This window comes from Danio rerio, chromosome 22 (assembly GCF_049306965.1).
Source record: "Danio rerio strain Tuebingen ecotype United States chromosome 22, GRCz12tu, whole genome shotgun sequence".
Taxonomy (NCBI): domain Eukaryota; kingdom Metazoa; phylum Chordata; class Actinopteri; order Cypriniformes; family Danionidae; genus Danio; species Danio rerio.
In genome coordinates this window covers 22162209-22189885 of record NC_133197.1, presented here as the reverse complement: position 1 = coordinate 22189885, position 27677 = coordinate 22162209, and the positions used below count along the sequence as shown (strand labels likewise).

Sequence of the window (27677 nt, the reverse complement as noted above, 5' to 3'; positions counted from 1 at the left end):
TTAGGCTATTCAGTCATATATTATCACAGCATCAAAGAAAAAAAACAAACGATAAAAACAAAAAGATGTCAAATTAAAGAAAGAAAGAAAGAAAGAAAGAAAGAAAGAAAAAGAAAAGAAAGAAAGTGCACTTTTAATGCCACAACTGATATGTCACAACCCTTGTGTAGCTCACAGGTGATTCGTGATTAGGACGTGACGTCACACGCTGTCATTCAGGTGTGGTTTGGGTTACGCGCACGCACTTTACTCATTTCTACGTAGCGCCAGTTTACGCTGGATGAGACACGCTGACAGAAAACAGTTCTACAAGGACATTTGCTCAAGTGCGTCTCCGGTGAGTTGATTTATATATTTTTGGGCGAGTGATAATATTTGTTTAACCCTATTGAAAGGGCTGAAAGACTTTGTTTGGTGCAAGTAACGGTAATTCAAAAGGTGTATTAGATTGTGTGTTGTGTGTTCAGGGTTTATGGTGAATCCATGAGCATTATGCTTTAGTTTGATATCAGTTTACTTAATAAATATAAATATAAATGTAACCTACTGTTGAGGAAGAAGTTGTAAAAATGAGGATTGATAACCAAATAGACATTTAGTGTACAGTACAGTGTTTCCACCTTATTGTCTCGCGTATAATAGACTAACGTTATATATAACGTTACATCGTTTAGTTTAGGACATATTTGAAGACTTTTGAACGATATAACTTGTTCAAAATAAGCATGAGAAGTGTTTATTTTGTTGTTGTCAAGTGTGAACTCATTATGAAATAAGCCTATCTGTGAGAAAATGACAGCATTTTGTTTTATTGTGATTTTATTTGTTTGTTTTATCCTAAATTACTCTTCTACCATTTTAAGCTAAGTTCCTCCTCAGAATTTCTGTTTACCACAAATATGAAAACATTCTTAAATCAAGTTATGTTTACTGGAGATGCTAGATAAAGAAATTAAGTCTTGTTGTCTTTAAAATGTGTCCAAATAAAGTGAGTTTATTCTTATAAACCAGAACTAATGATTCATGAATAGCCATGGGTCGGTATAGTATGATAACCTCGGATAAAAAAAATCATGTTTTCATGGTATTGTGATAACTGCTCTAAAATATGTTCTTTTTAAATGTCTGGGGAAAAAAAAAATTCCCCTTTGAACACAATATATTTTATTTTGAGAAACATTTAAAGTATTTTGGAGCAGTGAATCGAATGAATCATTGACTTCTGCTGTCTTCATTAGTTTCAAAAGCACAGATTTCTTTACAATTTAAAAATGGCATCTTTGGATATGTTTTCAGCTATTGTCCTAAAAAAACTAAAAAAAATCTCACATATCCTGTAGGAATGGTATAGCAGAAAATTTTTGTCGGTTTTAAAACCTGGACCTGGAAAACGGTTATCGTCCCATGCCTAATCATGAATGTTGTCAGAAATCAGTTTTTGTTTTAACCCTGTAACTGCTTGCTCTACCAAATGGTTGAGCATATTTTGATCATTTTAAATAACGGTTTACACACACAGCATTGTTGGTCTACAAAAAAAAAATCAAACAAACAAAATTCTGTTGCACTACAACACTGGATTTTTTTTTAATATATAAAAACAAACAAGAAAACCTGTTAAATGAGAATCTAAAATATTTTATGGCATACTTTAATAAATAAAGATGATTTAGTGTTCAAAAATGTTTTATTTTTATTTATGTGTTTTAATAAATTAGTCATACACTTCATATTTTCTGATTTTCACAGTATATGTATTAATTCCGGTACTTTTATCATAAACCAACATATCAAACATTTAGTAAAGGCTGATATTTTAGAAATGATGGGATGTGTTGAAAAGAAAATGCATTGAGTGTGTTAGCTAACGACACTAGGTTTTAAGAAATGCAATCCAATTTTATTTTGGTGGGGTGGTTAAAGGGTTAGGAATCTTTAGACATTTGCACTGAAAATTGAACAGAAAAATACTAGTGACAGTTTGATGAGCATAAAGTGCAGTAAAAGATATTTCACCTTCTAGTGTTTGATTTGACTGTTAATCAAACCACAAAAAGTAATAAAGGTCAGCATTAAGTTTAAAACGTTGCACTAAAAAAAGATTCAAAGGTGATTTCTTGGATTTACTAAAATTTGCTTTAAGTTAAATGGTTGTAAACAATTTATTTGGGTTCATTTTAAACAAACAAGTTACGTTGAACATTACTAAATTTATTTTGTTTGTTTAAATTCAGCCCAAATAAGTTGTTTACAACAATTTTGCAGACATCTTTTTTCAGTGTGCTCCCTTCAAATGTACATTTAAGAAGTAAATAAACGTATTGTGTTCCTTTTTGGTTTACTTCCTCTTAAAAGGATAGTTCACCTAAAATTTTATTTTTCCTCATTTTAAAAAAATTTGTTCCACAGGAAGATATTCTGAACAATGTTGGTAAACATGGTTGGCATTGTCGCCTCACAGCAAGAAGGTGGCTAGTTCGAGTCCCGGCTGGGCTAGTTGGCATTTCTGTGTGGAGATATGTTCTCCCAGTGTCTGGGTGGGATTCCTCGGGCTGCTTTGGTTTTCCCTACAATCCAAACACATGCACTATAGGTGAAAGTGTGTGCGCGCATGTGAGAGTGTATGGGTGTTTCCTAGTACTGGGTTGCAGCTGGAAGGGCATCTACTGCGTAAAACACGCTGGATAAGTTAGTGGATCATTCCACTGTGGCGACCCCTGATGAATAAAGGGACTAAGCCGAAGAAAAATTAATAAATGGATGAATGATGTTGCTAAACAAAAAGCTATTGACGTGCATGGTAGCAACAAACAATACTATAGTAGTCAGTGGCTGTTTTTTCCAACATTGTTCAGTTTATCTTCCTTTGTGTTCGACAGGAGAAAGAAACTCAAACAGGTGTGAAGGATGAGTTAATGATTGATGATGGGTAAACCATCCTTTTAAATAGCTTCTTTTTAATTACCTACACACATCATCTGAACCTCACCAGATTAGCATCTCTGTCATATTTAAATTGCTGACACACCAAAACTCACTAATTTTAAGTGTCACACATAATATCTCGAATAATCTTTTCGGGGCCACTGTAAGTGACATATCGCTCATAATAAAACACTGAGATAATCTCAGCAGCTCCTCAAGTCCTGCTGCGACTTGCCTGAACGCTAGTAGGGAATGTTGCTGTTTTCACACCCAACAAGTCTTCAAGTGATGCATCTCATTCTTTTAGGCTATAAATACAATATTTTAGCGCCTTGTGTGCAAAACAATCCTGTTGTAGCAAGCACAATAGCATTTCTTTGTTGTTATTGTTTACCAAAGAGCTTTAACCTTTAGCTTATGAGTGCCACATTCAATATTCACAGTTATTTGTTTTAGCGAGCTGAACGAACAAAAGCCTAACCCTATAAACTGGGTGGGTGTGTTTTTTTGTTCCAACGTAAAGGTGTTGCGCAATGTGAGTGACACATGAGGTGTCACTGGAAAAGCTGCAGGTTAATGAATCACATATTTAGTGTTCGTTTAACCTGAACCGTTCCAAATACTCAGGAAACATTATCTTACAGTTCAAGTTAAAAAGCCTCTATTTATACATGAAGCTGGAACTACCAGTTGTAGATTTGTCTTTCCGAAATGATTGTATGTCACTTTAGAGATATTAACGCTGAGTGGATGGTGATTAGCGTTAATGTTTGTGATGGCAGCAATGTGTCATGGTGAGGGTCATTCGATGGCCTATGACTGATATCATTTCCTGCTTTAGGTTGGCTGTTTTTTTTCTTCCTTTAAATGTTGTTAGTGCCACAGAAAAATCTAATTAAGACAGTTATACAGTGACATCTACAGATAATTGCTTTAAATCAAATTTAAATGTTATCAATTAAATATAATTTGAATAAAATAAAACAGTAAAGGGTAAAGTATTTCATTTGTTTTAAAATATTTTATTTTGTTAGTGTTATTTACATATGTAAAAAATACCTCATTTACTACTTTTTTTTACTATTGCTATAATTTATTTAATTCTATTTATTATAAATTATATCTGTCTATCTATCTGTTTATTGTAAAAGCACTTCAAGACATGTATTTGCAACTTAATTATTATATATTTTACGTTAAAAAATGAATAAAATGTTCTTTGATTTATTTAAAAATGTATAATTTTACAGTTATGTTGGTCAGAAACCAATTTTAATGAACAGTTGGTATTTTATGTATGTGTTATTATAAATAATAAAATAAAATAAGGCACGAAAAGCTTTAATTTGTTAACTCAAACTCTTTGCAAGAAATCTTTAAAGTAATTATTAAAATGGGATTTCAATATTATTTAAATAATAATATTTAATATTTTATTACTAAAATGGTAATAATAATTTTAGACAATCTTTGTTTAATTTAGCTTATGTTTATTTTAAAACATGATAAAATAATATATCATACGTTTAACCAAACTATGTAACTTTTTTTGGGCAATATTGGAAGAAAAAAAAAGATTAAGTAGTGTTCTTTAAAATCTGATATATTCAACATTTTCAGGCTATTATTTCTTGAAAGTTTCAGTGTTCAGTTAAACTGTCAGTGGAGCGTGCGGTCAGGAGCGTCTCGTCAAAATGTAAACATTTCAAACATGTCAAAGGCTGTGAGTTATATCACACGGCCTCACGCAAGCACACAAACCCTGTGTTTTCACCCTCGAGCATCAACAATTTCAGGTATCCTCATTCCTCGCACCCCAATGCATACATGCCTAAACCTGTCTCACTTTTTAAGACCAGACACTACTATAGACCAAAAAAACACTTTTATTTATTATTATTTTTTTTTTTAACCTGTTCATTTTTAGATAATGGGCTTGGTTTTTCTTGGTCTTTTTCATTCTAATGTAAATAAAACATCCATAATAAACTAAACTGTTTTTTTTTTTTTGTCACACTTTATCTGTAGACTGTTTCCATCTTTAAGTGAAGTGGATCTTTTGACTTTTACAGACTTGTCATTCAAATGTACTGGTATTTAGGGCTGCATGATATTGGAAAAATCTGACATTGCAATATTAGGCATGGGACGATGACCGGTTTCAAGGTTTGGAAAAGTCAAGGTATTAAAACCTCAAAAATGTTTTGTTATACCGGTCTGTTCAAGGTATATGTGTTTTTTAATTGGTTGTAAAGAAATCTGATTTGAACCTGATAAATATAGGAGAAGAGAGAGTCAATGATTTTTTTAATTATGCAGCTCGACATGTTTACTGTTCCAAAATATTGTAAATGTTTCCTAAAATGTAATAAATTGTGTTAAATGGGGGAAAAAGTTGTAGTTTTCTACGAAGAAATTTAAAAAAAAAAAATTTTCATCAATAAACACAATACCGTGAATCTGTGATATTTTTTATGCAAGGTTATCATACCGTCAGAAACTTATACTATCACATGCTCTTGCGATATACATTGCAATATGAATTTTATCTCACAAGATGGCTTGAAAAGCTCTACTTGAGGGAAAAAGAATTCACTTATATTGATTGTGGTAATTTTATAAGGATGTGAACCATGTATAAAAAATAACGAACAAATTGCAAGCAAGAATAATTACAATATAGCAAAGTAAACAGTGCAACAGTGCTGTTTCCAGAGAGTCAAACAGTCAGAGAGTATTCAGGAACAAAAATGGAAAAAGAAAATGTCAAATAAAACTGTATAGTCTTCATCCGATGAATAATTCTATCAAATTATTCTTCATTAAAGTTACAAATGTTGCACGTTGTTGTGCCTGAATGCTTTAAGCTCTCTTGAAATGCCTTTAAAACACATACAAATGATAAAGTGTCACTCTGTTATGGTTGTACTTTGCAATGACTTCTCATGTTTTCTCAATTGTTGATCAACTTTAATCCCCACTCAACATTGCATATCCTGCAATGTGACTTTTGCAAACACACACATTGCGATATCGATGCTGAAACGATAAATTATGCAGCCTGCAGTCATGGGATGATAACCGTTTTCAAGGTATACCGTCAAGGATTTAAAACGGTCTAAATTTTCTGCTCTACCATTGCCAAATATGTGTACGATTTTTTTTTCTTAATGTTTTTAGGACAACAGCATCTCCAGCTGAAAAAAATATCCAAAGACTTAATATTAAAATCTGTTTTTAAAACAAATGAAGATAGCAGAAATCAATAATTGATTTGAGGTTTTTAACCTGACATGTTTACTGCTCCAAAACATTTGAAATGTTTCTCAAAAAATATTGGTGTTCAAAAGGGGAAAAAGTTTTTGTTTTTTACCCAGACATTTAAAAAGAAAATATTTCAGAACAGTCATAATAATACCATGAAACCTTGATATTGTTGTCCCAGGTTATCCTACCATCAGAATCTTATATCGGCCCGTACTGGTGTATTCTACAATAATAATGTAAATAAATAAACATCTGTAAATAAATAAATAATTTAAGTAAATCTTTTCAAAGTTAACAAAAAATATATTTATGTAATAATCCTAAATGTGAAGTAGGTGCACTTTGAGTTATTAGAGCAGCTTATTGTAGTATTGGTAACTTGGTAAACAACAGTAAACAAGGCAAGCATTATGGAGACAGTTGATTAGGCATGTGGGTGTAATGTTTGCTGCATCAGAGTTTATAATGGTTAATAATAAAAAAAAGTCTAAAACAACCTGTCCTGAAGCAAGCATAAAAGTTCTTTTGCAAATTCAGGGATTTTTGATTACTCGTTTTTCTCATGCAATCCTTAAAAATGCACATTAAACCCAGTTAATTTGTATCTCTAGATTTCAGTTGCAATACAAGGCTGTTTCCTGAAAAATTAGTTCTATTTTTTCCTACATTGAGTCATAAATCTTGACTTCATCATCACTTACAAACACAGGTTTTGTTCATGTCTGTTATGTTCATACATTATCTGCCTGGTTATATAAATAAATTCTGCAAAAGTAATTGTAACAATGTATTTTATGTCTCAATTATAGAGTTAGTAAAAAAGGATTCACCAAATCACCTTTAAAAAAAAACTTTGACTTTTATTTGTCAAAAAATCAATATATAGATAAAAAATTTTAACCTGAAGTAATTTATTGCTCAATTTTTTTTGTGCAGAAATAGCACATTTAATTAATTATTGCATCCTTTGCATATTTTAACAAAACATTTGAGGAAAATGTTTGTAATTTTAATGTAATCAATCAACTGTCAAAGTGGTGATAATTTAGTATTTATTTTAATTTTTTTTTACATTCTGTTTAACTTTGGTGTCTTGCTTTAAGCCAAAATTCGCATCAATCCAAATCTGAGTGGGAAAAGGAGCAGTGTTTCTTGTTTTCAGCAGATTATTGTTATTTCTGTGATCTGTCAGCAATAGCAGTGAGTCAGTGCTGAGTTCCTGGTGTTCCTGAAGTCCGTTGTAGCCAGGGCTGTTTAGGTAAAGCAGCTTTGAGTCCAGGTGTTTGCTGAGGGATGAGCTGAAGTGGAGGATTTAGTTCTCTGTTGTCGCGCTCTAGTTTATGCCATGCTTCACTGAACGTCATGCAGGAACAGGCCTTCAGGTGAATCTTCATGTTTGGGAAGAAGGATCAAATAAACGCATGTCTTTGAAACTGATCTTAGTCTCAATTAGAGAAAATGCAGCTGTGGAAAAAATAAAGAGACTACTTGAAAATTAGGGGTTTCTCTGGTTCTGGGTTTATGAATTTGAATGAATTTTTTTGTTTGTTTTATTATAAGTTTCTGATGACATTTCATCCAAAAAAATTTTTTAAATTGTGATTTGGAGTTTTTATTTTTTTATCAGAAAAATATAATTTTTCGAAATAACATGTTAAATTTCTAAAGTTGAAAGGTTTTGTTACAGATGCCTGGAAAGTAAAGATGCTCTTGGGTTCATTCAGCTGTGGCAACCTCTGAAATGGAGACTAAGCTGAAGGAAAATGAATGAATGAATGAAATTAATAATAAATAGTTATGAAAACTTATTTTTTTAGAAATAATTACATGTTTGCTATTCAATAAATGTTTCAAGTAATTAGACTTTTATTATTACTAAAAATCTTTAAACAGAAAAAACAAACAAACAAAAAAAATACAGAATCCACACAAATTAAAATAAGAAAAAAAGTATTTTAAATAAATATAATCTAAATAAAAACAATAAAATAAAGAAGCAATAATGAATGAATAAAAGTAGTAATAATAATAATATGTGACAAAAACAGCTTTAATTCAATATTCTAATTTGTTTTATGTAAAGGTGTTATGTTAAAGGTTTATTGTTAACCTTTTTTTTAATTTAAGGCAGATTTTTGTTGAACTTTGTTGAATCAAATTAGGGTTCATTTGAACTTCTTAGAAGTCAGAAATAAAAAAATATGAGTATATAACATTTATTTTTTGTTTTCCACAGATTTTTATTTGCCGTCCTTCAGCCTCCAGCATCATGGATGTCCACCTTTTCCCACCAAAATACTCAAGCAGTAAACATGTAAATTGGATACGGACGCCTACATAACCCAGCCTGCTGCAGAACATGACTTATAAGCTCATTTTCTTTACTGAAGTACACATTTGTTTGTAGTTTCTTTTTTTTGGCTCAGTGAGGAACAGAGCCATGTCTTCTCTGTTGTTTTTCATTGTTCTTCATGGCGTATTGGCATTTGTCTTTGCTGGATCGAGCAGTCTGGATATTATTGCTCGAAAAACCATTCAGTATGAAGGTAAGTGTGTGTGTCGTTCACTTTACATGTTTTACAGTGTTTGATAACCTTGTAAACAAATATCACTGTATTATGATCTCTGCTCTAAAATATTTCTATATATGTTCTTTTTAAATGTCTGGGTAAAATCTACCTTTTCTCCCCATTGAACACAATGTATTTTATTGAAGAAACATTCAGTATATTCTGGAATGGTAAACATGTCAGGCTAAATAATTCAAGTAAATCACTGACTTCTGCTATATTCATTAGTTTTAAAAACACAGATTTTTTTGGTTCTTAGATTCTTTACATCAATGGTCTTAAACACAATTCCTCGAGGGCCGCAGCGCTGCATAGTTTAGCTCCAACCGCCTTCAACTTAAACCTGCTTAATAGTCTCTAGTAGTCGTGAACATCTTGATTAGTTGGATCAGCTGTGTTTGATTAAGCCTCATTCACACTACAAGCGACCGTTCATTTCATTGGAGAGTCAACGACTTCCAGCAACTGTCTACACGAGCGACAGCGACCAGGTGGGCATGGTGAGCGACGCAACAAAGTTGAGAATCCTTTAACGATATGCAAATTGAAAAGTGACTTTCTTGAGCGACAGCCAATAGGAGCACCAGTAGAGCTCATGTGATCCTCTCTCAGCTCACTCAGAGATTGGTTGTATTCGTGCTGTATATACCTAAACAGACCTGCATTTGCAGCAGGTCGCCACCCAGAGCGACAGGCAGCTACAAAGTCGCTGCTAGTCTGAATGAGGCATTAGAGTTTGAGCAAAACTCTGCAGCCCTCCAGGAATCGAGTTTGAGACCTATGCTTTACATGAAAAGGCATCTCCGAAAGTCTTTTCTTTGGATATGAAGTGAGCCACTGCTCTGTTAAGGTCCATATAGCTTGCTGGTAGTTTAGTGTACAAGCAATTTTGTTTTTCATATGTTTACTGAATCGTGAGCTGACCAGTAGCTGCAGAACGTGCAGATAAAGCAGCTAAGAAAGCCCTACAGTTGGAGATTACAGAATGTAAAATTCCAGTATCTGATGTTAAACCTGTTTTAAATCTGTATATTAATGAGAAATGGCAAATGGAATGGGATAAATGTATGAATATCAAATTGCATGAAGTGAATCCATTAGTAAATGAAATAAATAATTATCATTTTGAAAATAGACACGAGCAGGTAGTACATACGAGATGTAGAATTGGACACTCAAGACTTACACAGGCATATCTATTGAAAGGGGAAGAAAATCCTATTTGTGACTAGTGTAAGAGTATTTTGACGATAACATATTTTAATAGAATGTGTATTTTTAAATGATATAAGAGAACTTTTTCATTAGGAAAATATTTTAACTAAAATGTTTGAAAAGATGCCTTCTGGAGCAGTTTTAGAATATTTATCTTTAATCAAACTAAAAGATTGTATATGACTGTTTCAATGTTGTTGCTACTTGTTTTTTTTTTGTTTGTTTTTTTGCATTGTATGTTTGTTAAGAAACTTTTATTCATTCATTTTCTTGTCGGCTTAGTCCCTTTATTAATCCGGGGTCGCCACAGTGAAATGAACCTCCAACTTATCCAGCAAGTTTTTAGGCAGCGGATGCCCTTCCAGCCATCTCTGGGAAACACACACACACACACAGACACACACACACACACACATACACTACGAACAATTTAGCCTACCCAATTCACCTGTACCGCATGTCTTTGGACTGTGGGGGAAACCAGAGTACCCGGAGGAAACTCACGCGAACGCAGGGAAAACATGCAAACTCTACATAAACAGCCAACTGAGCCGAGGATCGACCCAGCGACCTTTTTGCTTTGAGGCGAACGTGCTACCCACTGCACCACTGCGCTGCCCTGTTAAGAAACTTATATGATTATATATTGTATATTTAGTATATGTTTTTGCCATGAATATAGCAAATGCTGCTGACATGGCATTAACGGAAAACCTTAAAAACAGGTTATACCTGAAAATCATGACAACAGAACTGATACAAACCGAGCCGATAGAAAGAAGTTTCCATTAAAATTTTTCTTCTGATGGAAATCAGCAGTTAACATCAACTGTGTTCTCTTCAAACATCCGTTTTACTCTATTCTCTCTTGAAAATCAACATTTTGCATTATTGCGTTTCATTATACACAAGTGTTCAAATCATTTTCAGCCATAATTGTTCATTGATGAACAGGAAATTAATTGTCATTCATTATATAGTACACACAAACAAAGATTTTTCTTGCTTGTTCAAACTCCTTATTTAAAAGGAGCTGAATCAATACAGTTCTTGAAGCTTTGTTGTTGTTTTTGCTTAATCTACATTAACTTAATTGGTTTGAGTTGGGAAACATGAAGGAATTGTGTGGAACCCAGAATTTTACAGTATAATTACTCTGTTTATGTTTGTCCCCAGATAACCATGCGATCACATTCAAAGAGCAAGGCATCTGGAATTACTCCACCATGCTGATCAGGGAGGATCTGGGTTTGCTGGTTTTGGGGGCGAGAGAAGCCGTTTTCGCTCTTGACATCAATGACATCTCCGTCTCCAGGTCCAAGGTGGTGCTTTGACTTCCTTTTCTTTATCTCTCAACAATACCAAGCAACAATGAATACATTCTAGAAAGAGCAAAGTCTAACACAGTCTGTATTGGTTTCTCTCCACCCTTCAGGTGCTTTGGAAAGTCACTGAGGAGAAACAAAAGGAGTGCACCTCTAAAGGCAAACATCCTGACGTGAGTAAAAGTTTATGAATACTGTCACACCAGTGTTTTCTGTAAAATGACATCTGATCAATTGTTTGTTTTTTGTTTTTTTCAGATCGACTGTCATAACTATATACGGATGCTGCATCAGATGAACGACAGTGTGATGTACATTTGTGGAACAAACGCCTTTAGCCCCACCTGTGATTATATAGTAAGTGATGATGTGGTATATATCTTATAAGAGGTTAAATGATCTGTCTGTCTGAATAAGCAGACTTTTATTTTGTATACGATTAATCCCGCACATTTATTTTTTATTCTGTAAACTACTAATGACATTTGTTCTAAATTCAAAATAGATATAAGCACATTTAGAGTGTTTTTTTGTGTTTGTAGCATAAAATTGCTAAAAAGGTGCAGAGCATTGGGGAAGTTACTTGTGAAAGTAATGCATTACAGTATTGAGTTACTCCTCATAAAAGTATCTAGTTGTGTTACTTGTTATAATAAGTAATGCATTAAGTTACTTTTGCGTAATTTTTTTATTACCTGGCTGAGGTTTGATCTCTTTCAAAACTTTTTTTTTTTTTTTTTTTTAAATAGAGGAGCTCTGCAATTAACAACGCACTGTATAACCTACACCTACATTTACCTTAAAAAACACATTACAAAATATTCTCGGATATTGTTATCTGAGATTATAGAAAGTTTAACGCAATGTGTTTGTTACATTTGTACTATTTGTCTTAAGCAAAATCACCGTCCACTGAGATAAACCCCCTTTCCTTTCATGTGTTCAAAATAGTGAACACATTCTCTCATTGACTGTGTGATTCATTGTGATTTAATTTTAATTCAGCAATTTCTTTCTTAAAAGCTAATGAATAAACAAAAAATACCTTGCATTACATTTGCAAAAAAGCAATGCGTTACTTTACTCTTTACTCAGAAAGTAATATTATTACGCAAGTATTCGCATTACTTGTTATGCAAGACCCTCAACACTGAGGGTGCCATGTTTTCAGACATCTCTATGTTCATTTTTAAAGAACAGAATACTAATGGTTTAACTTCTGAAATTATGAAACAATATTAGCTGAATAACTCATATATTTTTAATCCAAACAAATAAAAACATCTATTATTCTAGATTAGTTTGCTTTAAAAACATTTAACATTTTAGAAATCTTTTATTTTGTAACAAATGTCATCACACTTGTATAGATGAAAACAAATTCCTAATAAATTAAGTGAATTTTAATTATTACTCTTAATTATTGTTCTCTTAAGATATGCAATGTGTTTTCCTTTATTCATTATGTTTTATGAAAACATATCAAATAATATTTTAAGATAAAAATAGATTGCTTTCATTTGTTCTGAAAGATAATTGAGAGTAAGGAGACAACATTAATTTGGCTTTTGTACGTTTGAACTTGCTGTCTGTGTTTTGTAATCCATCACTTTTTTCCTGTTGAGAGGAATGAGATCATGTGATCCATCAAGTGATAATATCGTACTGTTTTGCTTTGTTTTCTGATCAGACGTATGATAATGGGCAGCTGCAGCTGGAGGGAAAACAGGAGGACGGGAGGGGGAAATGCCCTTTTGATCCCTTCCAGAGGTCCTCTTCCGTCATGGTTGGTACGTATGTTAAACATCCAGCTTTTTTAATGTATATATTAAATAATACGCAATATTTAGTTATTCCCTCATAAATTGGAATGTTTCCTGTTTATTTATCTTTTCATATCACACATAGCCATCATGATATACAGAAGATGCTCGCTAAAATAGTTTATTTACCAGAAAATGTCATTGTCATTTAGAACATCAATCACTTGATAGCTTTTTTGTTTGTTTAATAGTTGATCTATGGTTTCGTGTTTCAGATCAAGACCTGTATTCTGCCACCTCCTTAAACTTTCTGGGTTCTGAGCCGGTCATACTTCGTACGTCTCCCATTACATTGCGGACATTGTTAAAGAGCTCTTGGCTCAATGGTACGTCAGATCTTTTGAGATGTTAGCTGATCTAGAAAACTATTGACAGTGTGTTCCTTTAACTGCATTATACAGTGGGGGAAATAAATACTTCTAAAGGAGCTGTTGATGGACTTGAACCAGATTTTGATTAAAAACCTAAACAATACAATCATAAAAAATAAAACAAAATAAAAAAATCTGACAAATGATTTGTGTGTAATAACAATAAAATTACACAAGGAGAAAGTATTAAACTTCTGAAATGTATTTAATAATTGGATCATTTTGGTCATAGCAGCTTAAAGACGCCTCTCATATGGAGAATGAAGTCACATGAATTGCTCAGGTGTCAGTTTTTTACTTCAGCAGAGTGTAAAAATCTTTATGGTTCTGTGGGTCTCATCTATTAAATCTGATCTCTAATTTATATTTTCTATTGGATTCAAGTCAGAGGACTGGCCGGGCCATTCTACAGCTTGATTTTTCTTTCTCTGAAAGCATTTTAGAGTTCCCTTAGCCGTGTTTTGGATCATTGTCTTGCTGGAATGTCCACCTTGGTTTCATCTTCATCATCCTGCTAATGTAAATGTTGGACTGAAGCAGCTAATAATGATTTGCAGGGAGGAAAAGCAGAGGGTTGCTGAAGAACTTCTGAGAGATTTCAGCTGCTGTCTGGTCTTTCACTGCCTTTCTACACCTCCCTTTCTTCATGTGTTCAATAGTTTTTCCCTGCGTCATTTTATTTCATTACACATAACTAGGTTTGTTTTCTTTGCATATTCGGATTTCATTGATTGTTATTAACATCTGGTAAAAATTCAAGTAATTCAGTCAAGAAATTTCAGTCAACAGCACCTTTTAGAAATATGCTTTCTGAGAAAAATGGTGACGTGTTTGATCCTTATTTCTCCCACTGTATATTTTACAGCATATATCAGATAAGGAAAAGCAACTTGTATGAAATGCAGTTTCATGAAGAAATGTCATAACCCTAGTATTTCTGTACCCACTCAAGAGCCAAACTTCATCTACATGGATGCGGTCCCGGAAAGTGAGGACAGTCCTGAAGGTGACGATGACAAGATTTACATGTTCTTCAGTGAAAACGCCATCGAGTACGACTTTTACAACAAGCTCGTTGTGTCACGTGTGGCCAGAGTCTGCAAGGTAACACGACTTGCCACCTGCTAGCCAGGTTTTGTCAGAATCTGCACCTTCTGTAAAAATAAAAGTGAAAATAATTGTCATTTGTTTTTTTTTTCATGCAATTTATTATAACTGTTTTAGAATGATTTAAGTTCATATTGCTTTTCAAGGTTTATATGAGTTGTGTTGGAATATCATGCTAATTCCATGCGTGTTCAAGAGAAAAGGTCAGGAGAGGTTTTTCTTCAATGCCAAAAATCGTAACAATTTATTAGATACAAATGAATAATTCGAAGACAGAGCTCTGAGTTACATTACCCCAATGCAATACTAGAATTACATTCAAGAGGTTCGCAACTAACATACATTTCCTGACTTCAGCATATATACACCACCGATCTTAACAGGTGGAGTTTTGGTGTAACGTCACTTGTCAGTCATTGTTCAGTCCTCCATTGGCCGCCCCTTCGGCATACTTCCTCTTTTTCTATGAATTCTCTGCCCAACAACAAAGTATACATCTTTCTGTGTTCTGTGTTCAGTTTTAACACCTCTCTTCAGACAGGAAGTTTCTGCAGAGCTGAATTTAATTTTGGACCCGCATCTACTTCTGCAAAAATGCTAATTAGTATGCACAGCACTCACCCACAACATTAGAAATTCAGTTAATATATGACCCTTACATGACCAATACAAATAATTGTTTGATTAAAAGAAAAGAGACAAAAAATAATAAAAAATGGTTCCTAATATTCAATAGTTGTAATTTGCATCTTCAGATTGTTATTTGCTATTTTGAAACCAAATCAAATGTTTAGAAGCTATTGTGAATTTTCTTATGGATTTCTTATGTGAAATAAAACATCTTATTAATTACTTAAGATTAATTGATAATAAGAGATGTGATTCCTTTTAAAAAATAAATAATTGTATTTTTTATTTTTATTATTATTATTTATTTTTATTCATTTATTAATTTTTTCTTTCTCTCTTTTTTCCTGTTTATTCAATGTATTGTATTTGTTTACTGTGTATTTTATATTGTTATACAGCTTGGCATAATAATAATAACAACAACAATAATAATAATAATAATAATAATAATAATAAACTATTTTGTCAGAATCATGTTAAAGCGTCTCAATTTTTCCTCTTCTGCAGGGTGATATGGGAGGTCTGCGGACCCTCCAGAGGAAATGGACCTCATTCTTGAAGGCTCGTCTGGACTGCTCAGTCCCTGAACCCAGCCTGCCCTACGTCATACAGGACGTCTTCCATGTCCGCCACCAGAAATGGAGGAAAAGTGTCTTTTATGCTATATTCACCTCTCAGTCGTAAGTTTGGACTTTTTTTCATACTTTATTTACTGTTCTATAAATAAACATGCTAATTTGTTGAGTTATTTTGTAATTACTGAATAGCAATCACCACACTAGCTGTGTTTCTGTACAAACGTGCAAATGTAATAAAATTCAGTGCGTTTAAGACTAAAAAATGATCACTGCTCTGGAAGCTAATGCTAGTATTAATAATTGAGAGATGCAAGAGGAGAAAAATAAAATAAAAAACACTCTTATCTTTTATACAGATGCCTTGGAAATTTCAGAATGATTAAAACATTATGTTAGAAGGTGCATGCAATATGATTTTCCCACTTTTTTGTTATGCATCAAGAAATTGATTTAATAAATGTGTAGTCTGTAGATTATGCATTACTTTTTATTTTATCAAAATTATTTTATTTTTAAATATAAGGCTCAGTTAAGTTTTATGACATTTTAAGATTTTATGCATCTTATTAGTGTTCATCCAGCAATTTTTGTCGTTGTTGTTTTATTGTTTGTTAAGTTTTGTTACATTTTTAAGTTTTTATATATGCCAAATTTTTTTTTTTTTTTTTGACCGCTCCACTTGATGGAAGTTAAATTCATGATCAGGTGAATTTCTGTTACATTTTTACAAAAAAAATGGTAGTTGTGACTGTTAAATGTAACTTAAATTTGAGTTCCAATTAATTCTTTTGGTTCAGTGTAATATTAGTTATAAAAAAATACATTTAAAATAAAATAAACCTTAACTGAAATTTAAAAATATATATTTTATTTTAACTATTTGCCAACACATTGTTTATTTTCATTTATATATAGCAGTTTTCTACGGAACCCCGGAAGGGATGTAGTGGAGGAGAAAAAAATTGACTGGGTGAAAAAAAAAAAATGGGTAAAAGAAAAAAATGGGTGGGAGGAAAATATATATTTCTAAGTTTTTGCGTTCTCTCGCAAAGTTTTGCGTTCCCTCGCAAAGATGTTTTGCGTTATCTCGCAAAGATGTTTTGCGTTCCCTCGCAAAGATGTTTTGCGTTATCTCGCAAAGATGTTTTGCGTTATCTCGCAAAGATGTTTTGCGTTATCTCGCAAAGATGTTTTGCGTTATCTCGCAAAGATGTTTTGCGTTATCTCGCAAAGATGTTTTGCGTTCTCTCGCAAAGTTTTGCGTTCCCTCGCAAAGATGTTTTGCGTTCTCTCGCAAAGTTTTGCGTTCCCTCGCAAAGATGTTTTGCGTTCTCTCGCAAAGTTTTGCGTTCCCTCGCAAAGATGTTTTGCGTTCCCTCGCAAAGTTGTTTTGCGTTCCCTCGCAAAGATGTTTTGCGTTCTCTCGCAAAACTGTTTCTCCACAAACACTTCCTGTTCACTTCACTCACGTAAACCCTCCCGTTTTTGCTGAAATTCTCCCATATTTACCATTCTATCCCACTTTCTTTACATTACTGTGCGCTGATTGTCGCCTTTCACTTTGCAACCTCTGAACCAGTAAATGCATGTTTAAGCGCTGACTGACAGACGCGCTTCGTACAATAAACTGATCCCAGATCAGCGTCTGTACGCGCCATTTAAAGGGACACTTCTGTTATCAAACAAGTGCACAGCAAATGAATCTCATGTTTTGTTTAGTTTGATAACAGAGGTGTCTCTGTAAGAATGCACAGATCTATAATGAAAGCAGTCCATTACTTTAGAAACTGTTTGTGCTCATTTAAGAGAAAATAAGCTGTTTAAAATAAAACATGCAAGACGGAGATGTTTCATATTATTCAGTGTATTTGTCTGTTTAAACATACACCCACTCCTCTGTAAATGGCGTGTACAGACGCTGATCTGGGATCAGTTTATTGTACGAAGCGCGTCTGTCAGTCAGCGCTTATACATGCATTCACTGGTTCATAGGTAGCATACGCACAGTAATGTAAAGAAAGTGGGATAGAATGGTAAAATACGGGAGAATTTCGGCAAAAACGGGAGGGTTTACGTGAGTGCAGTGAACAGGAAGTGTTTGTGGAGAAACAGTTTTGCGAGAGAACGCAAAACATCTTTGCGAGGGAACGCAAAACATCTTTGCGAGGGAACGCAAAACTTTGCGAGAGAACGCAAAAAACTTAGAAATATATATTTTCCTCCCACCCATTTTTTTTCTTTCACCCATTATTTTTTTTTCACCCACCCATTTTTTTTCTCCCCCACTACGTCCCTTCCGGGGTTCCGTAGTTTTCTTTTAATTCACTGCAAAAGCTAAAACAAAAGATTTATCAAAAACTCATGATAGGTACGCATGATAAAACGACAAATATATTATTAGTAAATCTTCAAAATTACAACAAGAATAAAAAGGAATTTACTCGGATATTTCAATAATAAATAAAGTTAGCTTAAATAAGGTTTGTTAGTGTTAAAGATTATGTAAAAAAAAAAACGGAATAAGGTCAAATGAAATCACAATAAAATATATATAATTGACTTCAGTTTGCTATGCATCAATAAAAGTCACTGAAATAACTGCACTTAATGATCATAAGCTAAAGGTTATGAGTTGCATGTCATTAAGATATGCTGAAAGGAAGGACTGATAATGAAAGGATCGTCTGGCTCTTACCTCCAGATTAGTCAATGCCATTTATAGGCCATAAATGATAATGATATTTGTGTGTTTGCAGAAGCTCAACGGATCAGTCGTCAGCTGTATGTGCATATAATGTGACTGATATCAGCAACGTGTTCTCACGTGGCAAATTTAAGACAGAGGTGGCGGTGGAAATGTCTGATGTTAAGTGGGTGACATACAGCGGAGACCTTCCTGTTCCTCGGCCAGGAGATGTGAGTGGACATTTAAGAAATTCACAAATTTGTTCACTTTTTAATGGTTTGAGGACACGCCTGCTCTCTAGGGCTGCATTTGTTTGATCACATTTTTGTAAGTAAATAATAATAAAAAATAACTGTATGTTTGTATAATATATTACAAAAAAATAAGGCAGTTAAAAAAATTCCAGATTTTTTTAATCATTCATTAACAATTTTATTATTATTATTATTATTATTATTATCATTATTATTGTTATTATTATTATTATTACTATTATCATTACAGTTCAGTGTTGCATGATCATACAGAAAGCATTTGATTATTTGAGCTTAAGATACTTAAAATTGTATTATTATTTTTATATATTATTATAAAATGTATTTTTCTTCATTTTTAAAGGACACATTGAATTACAAAGGCCTCTAGGGCAGAAAAAGACAGTAAAAACTGTTATTATATCATTTTTTTCCATGAAATAATGTTATTTTGAAAGTAAAACATATCAGTTTCCGCAAAACTAATAACTACACAAAAACAGCAAACCAGCATATTATATTGATTTCTGAAGGACTGTGTGTCATAAAAGGCTGGAATAATGATGCTAAAAATGTCAGATCATTGGAATAAACAACATTTCAAACTACATTCAGTAAAAAAATATTTTAAATTGTAATAATATTTTACAGTTTTGACTGTAAATTTGATCAAATACATGCAGCCATACTAACCAGAACAGCCTTCTTTTGCAAACAAATATGATAATAATGATGGCACACTTTTGTCTCCCTTATTTGTTGTTGTTGTTGTTCAAAAGAATTCATCTTTCAACTTTGAAAATCAAGAACTCAATTAATTTTAATTCAATTTTAAAAAGCCAGTTTATTTGAATTTTGATTAGTTTTTTTTTTTTCATTTGACAAGTTTATTTGTGTAACACTTTTCATAATAAATCAAAAGTTTCAAAGCAGCTTTACAAAAGGTGCACATTATTACATTGCAATTAAATTCAGAAAAGTTCAGGTTATTAGTTACCAAAACTTTATAGTTACTAATAAGTTTACCTAATTCATTAGTAACTTAGGCCCATGTGAAAAATCCTCAGATTTTTAGCTTATTGAGTCTGTTTATTTACTTGTATAAATGTGTGTAAATTCATATTTATTCTTTTTTTAAATTAATTTCAGTAATAATATTGCCTGACATGAAATTGTTCATTTGATTAATTTACAATACAGTTTCTAAAGTCATATTCTCTGTTTTTAGTAGATGTATTATGTGAGACTTGCTTTGTCTACCAAATAAGTGAATCTAATTGGATTTGCATTGTAAACATTAAGTTAAAATGCTATTGTTTTGTTATTTCATATATTCTTTTAGTTACGATGCAGAAAATGGCAAAAAATGGCAGCAGATTCTGTCTGACCCTACTCATAACTTTAACTTTTTCATTAGTAACTTTTTACTAATAGCTTTTAACAGGTAAAGTTGTTATTATATGTAAATCTAGTTAACCTGCAGTTATATATTATATAGGTGATGTGAAAAGAACTGACACAGACAACACAAAATGAATACCTATGGCTTCTGATGATAAAATAAAATCTGCAAAGTTTCTGTTTTATTAATTGTTGCTGTGTGACTTTTGGCTTGTTACTGAGATGTTTTACTTGTTAGTGCATTTTTTCTCATAGCACTTTGAGTTTAAAAAGAGCACATCATAAATAAAATGTATTATTATTATTATAAAATCAGTGTATAAAAACTTTATATAATATGTCATCTCACAAATGTTCATCTTCCCAGTGTATCAACAACGCAGCGAGGACTTCAGGAATAAAAAGTTCGATGAATATCCCTGATAAAACCCTCCAGTTCATCCGAGATCGTCCTCTAATGGATGATGCCGTTCATCCAATTACAGGAAAACCATTGCTGCTCAAAAGAGGGCCCCTGTTGACGCGTCTCGTTGTAGATATGGTAACGGCAGCAGACGGACAGTCCTATCCCATGATGTTTGTGGGCACAGGTGAGTTCCCATGTGCCTCTAGGGCAGAGTCAGTTAAAGGGTGTGTGTAAACAGTCAGAGTCGCAAGAATGTTAATTGCACCTTCTGTTTCAATTGCAGCCTACTGCAGTGTTGTTTTTATGTTGAGTAGTGTTGAAAAGCTGGATCTGGTTTTTGTAATTCAGGTTATTTTTTTCCATCAGCAAACGGTTATGTGCAGAAAGCAGTGAATTATGATGGAGAAATGCACATCATTGAAGAGGTCAAACTGTTTGAGAGTGAAGAGGCTATTGACGTCCTCCGACTTCATCAGAATCAGGTACGCACAACTGAGGTTAGCTGTAGGTTTGCTGATTTGATTCTATTCAGATGCACAATCATTTGGGTATATTCAATTATTCATTTTATACTTAATTATATATTCATGTTCATTTTGTATGTTCAATGGTTAAAATGGTGTTTAAAAAATTTAAAACTGCTTTTATTCTTGCCGAAATAAAGCAAATAAGACTTTCTTCAGAATAAATATTATCAGACACACTGTGAAAATTTCCTTGCTCTGTTAAACATCATTTAGGAAATATTTAAACAAGAAAATGATTCAATTAATATCAGATCCCCACATATTTGCATTCAGAATCACATTTAATTATGAATAATTAGAGTATAGTTCATTTTGTTTGTGTGTGTGTGTGTGTGTGTGTGTGTGTGTGTGTGTGTGTGTGTGTGTGTGAGTGAGATAATAATTGTTGTTATTATTAGATTTATTAATTATTTATAAATTTTTATAATTAATTGTCATTTTTATTATTTATTTGACTTATTACATTTATTATTATTATTTGAAAAATTTCTAAATTATTTTATTTAATGTTTAATTTAATAATTATGTTTTATGTTTATAAATTATTTATTTAATAATTTAATTGCATTTTTATTATTTTGCAAAATAATTTTTGTTAATATTCATTGTATTTTTTATTATTATTTATTTGATTTCTTAAATATTTTATTATTATTATTATTATTATTAAAATGTTTTATTATAATTCAAATTTGTATTTAATTGTAATTATTATTTATTTGATTCATTTATTAATTATTTATTTTATTATTATTTTAATTTAATTACATTATTATTTTTCAAAAGTGTTTTATTTAATATTTAATTCTAATTTTTATTATTAATTTAATTTACTAACTGTTTATTTTATTTTTTATTTTTTTATTTATCTAAATAATTTTATTTAATGTTTAATTGTAATTTTTATTCATTAATTTTTTTATGCATTTATTTGTTATTTTATAATTGTTTTTTATTGGATTATATTCAGATTCACGTTCCATTCTGCCTAATTTAGGTATAATTCACTTATTATGTTACATTACATAATGCTTTATTATATTTATCAGTGCTGATTCAATAATATCCTGATTTATTTTGGTTTAACACGCTTCTAGTGTGAACAATGTGATCTGATGCAGATTCGTTTGGGTGTAATTCTGTTATAATGTCCATTCACCATTTGACAAATATTGTTTGGGTAATGCTGTATTTTACATAAAGAGCACAAATGAAAATTACTAATTCAAAATGTTAAACTAGTTAATAAAACAATTGTCCTGTATGAATCAATATTTTCAGGAAAGTGTCTCAAATCATAGGGTCACATTGACAGAGTTTCTTGGGTTATTAATTACATTCCTATTCATTTGATTAAAAGTGTATAAAAATTACAAACTATTTAAGTAGTTTCCACAAAATGACATTAATTTTGTAATTGACTGTAATTGTGAGGGATTATAAAGAGTAAGAATGTTTCTTTAAAGAAGTTCGTCATGGGGAGAAAAAAAAAAAACTTGTCTTGTTTGGTCTAGTTGTATGCAGGCTCTGCATCCGGGGTCGTCCAGATGCCTGTCAGCAACTGCAGTCGCTATTCTTCCTGTCTGGACTGTGTGCTGGCCAGAGACCCATACTGTGCCTGGGACGTCCCAGCTCAACGCTGTTCTAGATTTCCCGCCTCAACTGAGCATGCAAAAAGGTAAGACACTCATTCTATATCAGGAGGGAAGAAACAAATCCTAGAATCCTACAGAAAGAATAATTTCTATTATTCTAGGTCATTGCAGACCTGTATGGTTTTCTTTAAAAAGAGATATTTAGCAGAATGTTCATGTTGTTCTTTTCCACAAAGAATGACCATATCAATATTCTGAGATATTCACATTTCATAATGATGAAATTTCTGTAGATTGTAGATTTATTAGTCTCTATGAATTGACACAAATACAAATGTGTGGTGCTTTGCTCAACATTAATTACATTCAGTCACATTTCAGATGATTGACATACAGTAGAGTGTAATTTATAAACGCTTGATTCTTATTTGTATTTTTTCTCAAAAATAATGTAGTCATTTGAAAGTCTTATGTAATGTTTTTTCATTGTGATCTTTCAAATTTATTCATGTTTTTCATAATAGTGTGCTTTAGAAAATATGCCACATAGTTCTCTAATAGTGAGGATTAAACCGTGAACTTGCATTCTTGAAATGTAGGAAACTGTAGACCACAGGTGTCAAAGCCAGTTCCTGGAGGGCTGCTGCTCTGGACTGTTTAGTTTCAACTCTACTTAAACACACCTGATCAAACTAATTGAGTCCTTTAGGCTTGTTTGAAACCTACAGGTAAAGCTGCGGTCGCACTGCACTTTTCTCCACATAGACTTTCATTCATACCCATACAACTGAATCAGACCAGAAATGCTAGCTTATGGGAGAAGTTTCGCAGTTCGCTGCTTTGGAAAGTTTACACTTGGTGAACTCTGACCTGCGCAACCATTTCATGTGATTGCGTGAGACCAATTGAAAATCAAAACATGTCCTCTCTGGTCATGGAGCAATCGCTCACTTTTTTTAAATGTCTAATCATCTTGTTTAATCCTGCCCCGCCATACTACAGAATTTCGTATGCTCAAACTCGAGTGTGACAGCAGCTCAAGTGTGTTGAAGCAGGGTTAAAACAAAACTGTGCAAAGCTGCGGCCCTCCAGGAACTGTTTTTGACACCTGTGCTGTAGACCATTCTCTTGTTGTTTTGATTATATATTGCCAAAAACTTTTTTTGCATATCTTAAATCTTCTAGACTGTATATAAACAAAATTGACACTCGCTATCTAACATCAGGCATTTTGCATTTTAGTAACCTGATACAAAGTCTTAAAGATGGAGATGCCACTCAGTGCCCAATAACAGGTATGTATCTTTTTATTACTATTATTATTATTAAATAAAGTAAACCTCAAATCCCGATCTTTATCATCAGGGTGTCCGCAGGGTCTTACAATGTCTTACATTTCAAATCTAAAATTTTAGGCCTCAAAGTATTAAATTCACTGAAAAAATGTCTCGCCGTTCTTAAATTATTTCAATTTATTTCTCTTCTGTCAATGTAAATTTATTTATATTTTAAAGCTTTTAATTTTAATCAGTGTTAAAAAAATGTGATGGAAGTTTTTTTTATTATTGAGGATCATATTGACAATTTTGAAGCATGTAAACAATAACAATGGTCCCAACGTATTTCCTGTTCTAGTTTTTTAATTTGTATAGCTTCCAAGAGTCCAGAAAGAGCCACATATTGATTAATAACATTATGATAGCTGTTTCAACATTAAGTTAGTTATGAAATAGTTTGATAACTAGCAGGAAATGTTCATGGGCCAATGACATGACCACATTGAAATGATCTATATTGATTATTGACAAGAATGTATTGATATTATAAAACTGATAAAGGTTTTGCTGAAGTAAAGATCAAATACATTATATTCATTTACAGCCATGTGTAATCTACTGGTTGTTTAAGAGTTAAGGAGCTGTAGAGAAATTCTTATCTAAAACATTGTAACATTGTCTTTAAAAACGCCTGTGAGCCCATCCTTGGGATCCTTTTGCTCGAAGAGGCTGTCTTTGTGTAAACTGATCATTCTCCGGTGAATTTTAAAGCAATTGAAAGACGAACTTTGTCTGACTCAACTCAACTCAACTGGCTCAACTCGGTTATTTGAAAAAATCCTCAGTGTTTAACCCTGTTTAAGCTTGAAATTTCATTCATAATGGACTTAAAAAGGACTTATTGAAATCTGCAAAACCTGTTTATTAACCATGTTTCCTTCGTCCCCAGCTCCCATTGAACCAAAGGTCCGTACGCTGGTACTGGGAAACAACATCAGGCTGCTGTGCCGACCAGACTCCAACCTGGCCCAAGTGAACTGGAATTTAGCTGGAAAGCCACTGCCTTACTCAAACAGGAAGTATACAATTTATAATGATGCAATCCTTATCTCTAACGCCTCCTCCGCTGACGCTGGACGTTACACATGCGTGTCAGTGGAGCAGGCGAAAGGGAAACACTACACCAAAACACTGGCCATTTATGACTTGCGTGAAGAAGTAGCAGTCGTTGTGACAGATAAGATTAAGACCACGTTGGGAATACCTAATGAAATCTACACAACGTCATCAGGTTTGATTAAACCTGAAGAACCGCCGTCAGTTTCTAAAAATCAGGCCAGTGAGAGTAAATGGATAGCGATGCAAGTGGCGCTGGCGATGCTGTCCATTATGATGGCGTGCCTGCTGATCTGGAACTTGTACATGGGCCACATCTCTCCATTCATGTGTTGTGGGAGGCAACCAATCAAAAGCCATGGGAATCTTCCAAGAATGGAATATAAGTCTGCGGGAAATGATGTCATGGACAGTAAACCTCAAATGGTCAGCTTGTGTGTCACAACGAACAGTAATCTAGAAGTGACTGGCTTCCACAGGAATGGGGATCCCTCAACGGGCATTCATTTGTTTAAGTATATCACTGATGAGTCTGAGATTTGATGTTCTTTTACTAAATCATTTTGTATAATTTTTATATTTATTTATTTTTTTATTGATACTAATAAAAAGTAAAAATGTATAATTTTTGGCCAAATTTAAAGGTGCTTTATGTAGGTTTTTGACTTTTTTAAAGCATAAAAATACCATAATATAATAGTTTGCAGATATTTTGGAAATTTGCTAAGTAAACATTCTTGTTTATCTGAAAAATAATGCTGAAGTCTGAAGAGAATGCTGAAGATATTCTACTTTGAAAATGTGCTTTGCGTGCCGGAGTGGCTGTCTTTGTTTCGGTCCCTTTAACCAGCCCAATGCTTGTTTAGTCAATTATATTTCAGCACCCCGGGTTGCCTTAATGGAAAACAGTGCATTTCATTCATTCAGTCATGAAGGCTCTCAAAGCATGCGTCCGCGACTGAAATGCAACCTCCAGTGGACAGTAGTGGGCTCTGAAATGAGATGCAGATTCAGAGTTCCACATGAGGTGGTTTATTAACTAGCAAATAATACAAATATTAAGAGCGTAAGCATTAGGTGAGCAGGTTACATTGTAACCCTGTGTCCTAACAAGACGCTACGTGAGGAGATTTGCAGTGATAAGATATTTGGCTGTTTGTACCAGATGAAACATGACAGAAATTTAATACAGCCATTCAGAAGCACAGAATAGTTCACTCGCTGCACTCCAACTAAATGGTAAGGTTTATAATCTAATTAATACATATTAAACCTCTTTAACGTTAATAAATGTACATGCTGAATCACTGATATGTGTTGGCTTGCACTGAGTCACAGTTCTAAAGTTCAAGTGTAATACCTAGTTCAACCACTGGGTGTCAAACTTACATGCTGCACTTTTAAGTATTTAAGTATTTTTCAAGTTCAAGAACAAAAATCCTGGTTTGTAAAATGAATGTTAAAAACAACTGGAACCCCTTAAAGGTAAATGAAGATCATACATCCTACCAATCAGGACCTGCATCTGCACTATGATACCATCTAACTTTGCAAAACCCCATACCTCACATGTCGCTTTTCAGTGAGTGTTACAACACAATTATAACAGCTGAATATCAATTGGTGCCGTGACCTGGTGTTGTACTTGTGTATTTTCTAAAGTCCCTCAGTTGTGCTGTGTTAAATGTTCCTTATTTTGTTTTGGAGTCTATTAAAATAGTTTTACATCCATCCAAGGTAAAAACAAACAAAGAAATACTAAATTGTCTTGTACTATCATTTTGTAGGCCTTAAAATGGTTTGTTCGAGGATCCAGTCTCTCTAAGCTCCTCCTACTTTGCCGAGATTGGTCAGATTGGTATGTGATTGGTTGAAATCAAAAGCATATTACCATATTTAAATTTGGAAGCTTCTGTAAACCAATTGAATATGGCTTCCATTTAACCATATCAGTTCAAGAATTTAAAGTGGTTTTGCAGAGCAGAAAACAGTGCCTTCATAACATTTTCACAACTAATCCAGCCTTTAAATTTTACCTATTTGAGGGTCAAAGTAGACTATAATTATAGAATCTAATAAATCCCAATACTGCTGTTATGTAATTGAGACAAGAGTACGAATGTATTAAAAGCAAGTCCATGATGAAAAGGAATGTTTTTATTGAACTGAACTCAGAGAGTCGTTCCAGTCACATTTCATATGCAAGATCATTAAATACACAGGCTAACCGAGGCCAGTTGTAGAATGCTGCAAAATCACCCTCCTGTGGCTGTGTGGAGGGATGTTGAGAAAAAAGAATCAAAAATCAAGTCACATTTTGAATCTGAGTGTCTTTCCTCCAGCCAACCTCAAGTGTAAACATTAATGCTCCAATACCAAGCACAATGATTATTCGAAAGAAATGCAAATACATGATTAGAAACCAACAGTTAAAAAGTAGGAGCATGTAGCGTGCTAGCACTTAAGGGAAGGTTAGTTCAAACATGCTTAATAATATGCATGAAGAATTAAGGCGGTCTTCACTGAGAAGACGTGATAAGCTTAAAACAAAAAAAGAGAGCAGGCACAACATGTGATCGCAAGGAAACATTCCAGTCATACATA

General features: G+C 33.0%; 1 protein-coding gene across 2 annotated transcripts; it reads left to right on the top strand.

The window, feature by feature from the left end:
* Positions 1-279: 279 nt before the first annotated feature.
* si:ch211-129c21.1 lies at positions 280-26382 on the top strand. Of its 2 annotated transcripts, none has more exons than XM_073936615.1 (15): positions 280-337; positions 8429-8738; positions 11154-11299; positions 11413-11475; positions 11561-11659; positions 12993-13092; positions 13341-13451; positions 14449-14600; positions 15741-15913; positions 18568-18727; positions 20520-20742; positions 20925-21040; positions 22600-22763; positions 23923-23975; positions 24907-26382. In XM_073936615.1, exons 2-15 carry the CDS (start codon positions 8633-8635, stop codon positions 25614-25616), a joined length of 2376 nt encoding a protein of 791 aa, XP_073792716.1. In that variant the 5' UTR covers positions 280-337; positions 8429-8632; the 3' UTR covers positions 25617-26382.
* Positions 26383-27677: the final 1295 nt, after the last annotated feature.